This window comes from Saccostrea cucullata, unplaced genomic scaffold, assembly GCF_032062105.1.
Source record: "Saccostrea cucullata isolate Sc308-1 unplaced genomic scaffold, CSIRO_AGI_Scuc_v1 ctg1899, whole genome shotgun sequence".
Classification (NCBI taxonomy): domain Eukaryota; kingdom Metazoa; phylum Mollusca; class Bivalvia; order Ostreida; family Ostreidae; genus Saccostrea; species Saccostrea cuccullata.
Genome location: NW_026924123.1, coordinates 113721 through 121255, shown reverse-complemented (window position 1 = coordinate 121255; position 7535 = coordinate 113721). Strand labels below are relative to the sequence as shown.

The 7535-nt window shown below is 31.9% G+C and overlaps 1 protein-coding gene across 1 annotated transcript; it reads right to left on the bottom strand.

The window, feature by feature from the left end:
- Positions 1–297: 297 nt before the first annotated feature.
- Positions 298–1588, bottom strand: LOC134265793 (multiple epidermal growth factor-like domains protein 6). The gene is made up of 5 exons (XM_062748002.1): positions 1374–1588; positions 1191–1249; positions 925–1077; positions 605–820; positions 298–320 (listed from the first exon to the last, which is right to left on the bottom strand). The coding sequence occupies exons 1-5, from the start codon at positions 1475–1477 to the stop codon at positions 298–300; spliced, it is 555 nt and encodes a 184-aa protein (XP_062603986.1). The 5' UTR covers positions 1478–1588.
- Positions 1589–7535: the final 5947 nt, after the last annotated feature.

Here is a 7535-nt window from a genome sequence, read left to right as displayed (position 1 = left end):
TTAAACTTTAATCCCGAAAATTTATAATGAATTGTTATAAAAGAAACACACCGGGGTTGTCAGTTCGTCTTCAGTGATATTTGTCGTTTCGAAAAACTGCACATAAAAACATAATCTAAACATATGAAAAATAACTAAAAATAATAGAGCTCATGCCAATGAACACAGTCATTTGACTTAATAATATATAATGTCATTGAATTTTAAGGATTTGCATTTAAGTACAATTCCTTACACTTACATATGTTTATATTAAGTAAAATTAAACTTGTAAACACACCGACGGTGAAAAATGTGTCAATCCCTTATTTGCTCATGCTCTGCAAATTAATCAATTTTGAACATGTTTAACCAAAAAAAAGTAAAGTAGCTGTGGTGATTCTGAAATTCACCTTGATTTTGTCAATTTATTTCCCCTAGTTTTGACTCAATTGTTCTGGTATTAAGTAACTCCAAATAGTATCTATGAGGACACTGCTAATCGCAACTGAACGTCATCCGAAGCTAAATTATCATTACAGCGAAGCTTCATTTTCCCTAAAATAATGATCCCAAAGTATAGTATTAAAAAAAAAAATTGAGATACTAAAAAATATGAAAATACCAGTTTTAAGGCCTGTAATATATTTATAATGATTAATTGACGTTAAGTAATTACTAGTGCATATAGAACGACTAGACTGGGCATTCCTCTCGCTTGTTGTGTACTTGCCGCCAATTCTCTTGGTGATGAGGTGATATATGGTAGTTTCGATTTCATCATCTGGTGCTCGTGTAGATTCTGGGATTTCTTTTGCCGGGGAAACTGTTGATTCCCTGTCTAAATTATAGATTTTAAAGTTTTGAGTTTTTTTTTCTTTCCTTTCTTTAAAATGTAATGTATTACACTAGGTTGACTTAATTGAAATATCGTAACATTCTTACCTAGTTGACATTTGTTGTCTTGACATGTGCATCCGATAACACGGTCACATGTCATGGGTGGTTCACAAGCACAACGATTCAGACAATATCTGCCATACCATCCGAAGGGACATATCACTCCACAGTTGTCTCCCATCAAGCCCGGTGGACATTCTAAGCATTATATCAAAAATAATTTTTTTAGACGACTAGTAGTAGTTAAATCAATCAAATTCAAATTAAAAACTTCTTGAAAGGCCGTTTAATAAATAAACAAACAGACAGACCTTCACATTTGTTTCCATTTAATCTGAAGTTGGGACAGCAGTGTATCTGATCTGTTGTTCTATTAAATACAATTATAATATTATTTTGTTTTCACAATGTTTTGCACTTATAGCTTTTCATTTGAATATAGAAAAATGTATATTTTTACAGTTTATAAAGATTTAATTTTTTAAATGACGTACCCTTGTTGTGGACATTCACCAGTACTGATAACCCTTGCATGTAATTTTCCAAACAAAAAGTGGTGTAGAACAAATGTAAAGATAATCTGTATGAACGTTGCCATAATCTTTATACTTGTACATCCGTTAGAAAAACATTAAGATCTATGCATAAATTGCGCATGCATTTAGCATATCTATGCATTTATAACCAAAATAATCGTAACATTTTCACAAGATATACGACTCTTTAGCTATTAGTTATTATCTATATACAGCTTTACGAGGAAGTCTATTGAAGTATTTAGTTAAAATGAACTTTTTACATATTTTCCTGATATTGCCCATATCAAGCATTCATCCAAGCCTTTGATATGACATTACTTTAATGTAGATATAATAATTCTAGTATCAATTTTTTAAAGAGTGATTCGAGTGTCATCAGAACCGTAGATTCAATGCAGCACAATAGTTTTTTAAAAGGTTTTGTGATATTTAAATATGTTGTTGTAGTTGACATTTTTACCCAAAGAAAATTATTACCAAAAGTAAACTGATGGAAAAGCATCAATTCGGCCTCAAACAAATTTTAGAATTTCACAATTTTTAAAGCATCCATGCAAGGAAAGCACAAGATATTTAAAGCTGAAACAGGGATCATTTTTTGATTTCAGGCTATCTTCAAAGCAAAATAAATATATAATTTTTAAAAATTAAATAAATAGAAAGGAAATGCATCTCTTTAGATCTCCTAGATTTTGATTATTAGCTCCTCTAAATTTTTTATGTATTTTTATGAGAAATTTCCATTTTTAAGTGCTTTGCCTTACAAAGTCACAGTTATGGTAGAACTTCTCGAGGAGTCTGTTGCGTTGATTTGGTGCAATTGTTTGCAGATCAATTGCTATAGGTTCCCCTCTTCTCTCAATACTCCAGTCTAATTTACGATTCAATACCTCATTATGTATTTTATTTTTAAAATATGATTTGCTGTTTTAATTTTAAATTTTGCATGGAAGTTTTTTGTTGGAATCATAATGCTGTATTTGAGATCTATTCTTGACAGAAATATTGACATAACATATTCATTACTCATTTGAATGCTGTTACGGTGTTACGGTGCAAACTTTCTATTACAAAGAAGAAAGAGGAACAGGTTCAATCCCTGTTATTGGCATATATATTTTTTATATATATATATATATATATATATATATATATATATATATATATATATATATATATATATATATATATATATATATATATATATATATTGACTATTAGCTAGGTATGAATAGTTATTCCAACTTTTCGTGAATTTATTCTTAAAATTTGTCCTTCTCTTTAAGATACACACAAGTTTTATATTGCTGTTTTATATAAAGTTTGCAGTACAGATATTTACATGTATCTTACACACATGTACATGATTGTATATTTACCTAGAAACATTTTATACTTTCAGCTAGTGTTTATATTGCTGCCAGTGTAAAGACGAATAATGACCCCTATAGAATATTCAAAAAATGACTCCCGGTCATTATCCCACGGCGAAAATGACCCTTTTGCCCGTAAAAAAAAGTGTCATCACCCTAAAAATTTGCATAACCCACGTAAAGAAAAATGACCCCCGTAGAATGACTCTCTTGTGAATTAAATTGGTGATATCTTGATTTCATATAAATATACAGTTATTGCTATTTTAAGGTAAATGCGATGATTCAGAATCTAAAGGAGTAAAATATTTAAAGAGCACAAAGGGCTGGCTGAACATTGTTTTTTCGATTATGGAGAATTATCGTACTGACAAGAAATGTAGCAATATTATATGTTACTAGTTTGTTACCCCTGCTCGAAACGCGGGAGGTAATGTAGTGATCAATATGTCCGTCTGTCTGTTACGCTTTGAGTTACCCCTCTCTTATCCGCAACTCCTCATTTACCGCTGAATGAAATTTAATGAGACTTTCACATGCAGAATCTTTGTAGCATAGTTTCATTGTGCATTTTCTATTTTACTTTTTGATCAGACACATATTAATGAATAAAATGTCACTTAGTGCTCACAGTACCTCTAGTTTAAATCTTGCTTTATTCAACCCATTTACTCTCTTCTGTGTATATTTTTGTACAGTGTTTAATATGATAATCAGTACATTTAATTTCATTTTTGTAACGTTTTCTTCATACTGAAGTAAAATATGAAAATTAATTGAGGACCATTCCTTTTTATTATACATGTATATAATTTGACGTGTATACAACTGTACCCGTAAAATATCTAAACAGCCCACAGACAGTCAAACTAGATGATAATCCCCATTTCCACATGATTATAATGGCAAAATGTATGTTTTGCTCTTTGACACCCAAAACACGTATTAGATAACGAAGTGTTGGTCATGTTAGAATGTGCACATGGGGAATTGAGGAATTCTTTTTTCATTGCCTTTATGAAATAATTCTTTATTGATAACAAACATAAACGTCATGAATGAAACATATGGAGATAACGAACAGTATTTAAGATCAAAAGTCCATAAAACAATACAAAATAGGAGCAGAACAAACACGGACCTCTAAAACTTAAGAGATCAGATGCCATGGAGGAGTGAGCATCTCTTGCTAACCGTTCACACCCAAGAAATAATGAATATTCTACCATGATTATTGCCGACTTCAAAGAAAAGCCGCGGACATTATTCTCCAATAAATCACAAACGTCATCAAAAAATTATCAGATTAGAAACACGTATCAAACCTGAACAATTCAAATGCATGTTTGGCTGTAGAATGAAATACTTGTTTAGACCACATCGATGTGTCGTCTTTTGCAGCATAAACACTGTATCATGTTGCTGCTGAATGTCGGTCTTTATAGCAAAGCAGGGCTATTCCACGGACCTCCCTTCACATTTAAACAACGTGATTGTAGTCCCAATAAAGCAGTAAAACAGGAACATGATTTTTTTTATTGTATATTCATTAAAATTAATTAATACATGTTACGAACAAATTTGTAATTTAAAATGCAACGGAAGCTCACATCGTCTGCATTCCTTATACAGGTAAGCAAACAAAATTTCCCTCTGGTGTTAAATGGAACAGCGTAATCGAGACATGGTGACCTAATTCGTTTCTCTATAGAAAAAACAATCAGCCGTATTTATCGATCTTGGTAGCATAGAAATAAAGTCCTTGTTGTCGTGAATGATGCAGGATAACCTCTTCGGTCTCGAAATGTTGTTTGACATATAAAAGCCTCGGCTTTTATCTTTCAAACAACATTTCTCGACCTCGGAGGTTATCCTGCAACATTCACGAAAACACAGACTTTATTTCTTAAATAATAATAATAAAGAAAGATAATTTATATATATCTGCAAATTTTATAGCAAATATGTTAGATGATACTGAAGATAACAAAAGTATAAATTTTGACTTAAGTCTGTTCTCAGTTTATGGTCTAGCGGTCTGGTCACAAAAAACTACAAAGTTATTGTCAATCAGAAACTCATGCATCTTTTTGATGTGGACTTCAGGGTACATGTTTTTGTACAATCAGAATATTTTTTAAACAAAATTATCTTGCAAATGACAAATGACAAGGTAAGAAAATTTCCGAATAAGTTTTTAAAATTCGCTTTATACTTTGTCTTAATGGTTGTTATTAGGTTTTAATTTTTTTTTAATTTCTTCTCAGATACTAGTATTCATTGATTTTTGAATTTACAAAAAGTTGCTAGCATGAACTGCTGCCCAAGATGAATGTGCATAAGACATGGAATCAAATCGAACTGAGTTTCTGGATATGAGTAAAAGTGCCTAAAATAGCTAATAACTTGTAGAAGTTTCGGCATTATCATATAACATGGCAAAGATCTATGACATAGATCCGCGATATCTGCATGTTGCATGTCCTTTTTGTCAAAATTCCAAGGCTTGTTGGAACAACGGCAACGTGTTGACTTAGGACCTCTAGCTTGCGAGGATGCCCTATCTTATATACATAAATTAATTGACTTCGGTTGATCATACTGAAAATTAATTAAAGATATGTATTATGCATAGTACATGTATTTTTTTCCCTAAAGATTTGTGATGAAAATCTTTAAAATATTAAAATGAAATATTTTAAGGCCGATTCCATGCTTTGCATCAATTTCAATTTTAAAAATTTGGATCATTCTAAAAGGGGTCAATTTTAAAAATTTGGATCATTCTAAAAGGGGTCATTTATCAACGGAGGTCAATTTTTAGCTCTACTGGTCAAAGACCAGAAGAGCTTATGCGATAGTAATGCGTCCGGCGTCCGTCCGTCTGTCCGTCTGTCTGTCTGTCCGTCTGTCTGTAAACAATTTTTCAAAATGCTACTCCTACTACATTTTTGGTCTGATTTCAGTATAATTTGGTACACAAGTAGACTACACTAAGATACATAATTCTGTGTATCGGTTTTTGATTTCGATGAACAGTGTTGCCGTGGTTACTAAAAATAGAAATTTCTATGAAATACTTTTAAAACGCTACTCCTCCTACAGTTTTAGTTTGATCTCAATATAACTTGGCATACACGTTAACTACACTAAGGTACATAATTCTGTGTATCGATTTTTGATTTCGATGAACAGTGTTGCCGTGGTTACTAAAAATAGAAATTTCTGCAAAATTCATTTAAAATGCTACTCCCCCTACAGTTTTGGTCCGATTTCAATATAACTTGGCACACAAGAAGACTACACTTAGATACATAATTCTGTGTATCGGTTTTAGATTTCAATAAACAGTGTTGTCGTGGTTACTAAAAATAGAAATTTCAGTAAAATACTTTCAAAACGCTACTCCTCCTACAGTTTTGGTTTGATTTCAATATAACTTGGCAAACAAGTAAATTTTACTAAGATACACAATTCTGTGTATCGGTTTTTTATTCCAATGAACAGTGTTGCCATGGTTACTAAAAATATAAATTTCTGTGAAATACTTCTTAAATGCTAACTCTTCCTACAGTTTTGGTCTGATTCAATCTTATTTGGCATATAAGTAGATTACACTAAGAAGCACAATTTTCTTGAAGGATGTTGCCATGGTTAAAAAATAAAAAAATTCTGTTACTGTAAATACTTACAATATGCTACTCCTGCTGCACTTTCATTTTGATCAGATTTGAAAAAACTTGGTACTAAATTGTTTAAAAAACAAATTTAAATATTGTGCACACGGTATCTGTGCATATTATGTCTATATTTAATCGTTAAAATTACGTTAGGTGTACCCTGTCTCTCTGACAAATCAATTTTTATCGGGTTCGATGTTCATGAAAATTCTACACACAGGCGCCATATTGGACAACGTGCAGAAACGACAGAGAATTTGATTAAACTCTTTTTGTAGTTTGCGGGATTTTAAAGCTCTTAATTACGTTTACTTTTACTTAAAAGGTATTACCGGTAATTGTTTGATTTATTGTCTTTGAATGCTTATATATATATATATGAAATTGATGTATGAAATTATAAATTCAGATCAAGTGGAACGGTAACTATTAGACTTCCACTGTGGCGATTTGTAGAAGATTTTACTGTACTCTTTTTCCAGTGTGCGGGATTTTAAAAGACGATAAGCTGAAAACCGTGTAACGGATTATAAATCGAACGGTATCTGTGAAAACGGCACTTTTTATATGTTGTAGAAACGGCAATAAAAACGACTTTCATATTCCTAAGAGTTATCTCCCGTTCGGCCGTTGTCGGCGTAACGTTCATTTTTTCCCACTTTGCCCTTTGTTAGTTAGCTGTTAATATTTTTAATCTTCAAACGTTATCGGACAATTTCGATCTATACATGTTTTTCCAGAGTATGGGGCAACATAAAGAACGTAATGAACATATTCATACAGATTTTATTTTTAAGATACTGACCCATAAAGTTGGTAAGGTTAGAGATGGAAAACAGTGTCTTACACCAGTTGACCCCACAAAGGGAATAACTTTTGTAAATGTGAAAGTTGTGTGTATACTATTTGCAAAAGGCTTTTTACTACACAGTTTAGATTTATGAAGAGGAGAGCCCGGCCTCTAAAACTGGTCGCCCCAGGCGTCGGGCAATGGTAAATGCACATCCCTGTGTTTTGTGTTAGCGTGATGAAGTAAAATATAGTGGATTCCTATGTAAAACCAA

Excerpts from the sequence above, each read along its gene's own strand:
- LOC134265793 (XM_062748002.1), bottom strand. The coding sequence starts at position 1,477 with ATGGCAACGTTCATACAGATTATCTTTACATTTGTTCTACACCACTTT. Across the intron at positions 1,078-1,190 it reads AAATGGAAACAAATGTGAAG|AATGTCCACCGGGCTTGATG; the intron begins GTCTGTCTGTTT and ends TATAATGCTTAG. Across the intron at positions 321-604 it reads TATTACAGGCCTTAAAACTG|AGCATGAGCAAATAAGGGAT; the intron begins GTATTTTCATAT and ends ATTAATTTGCAG.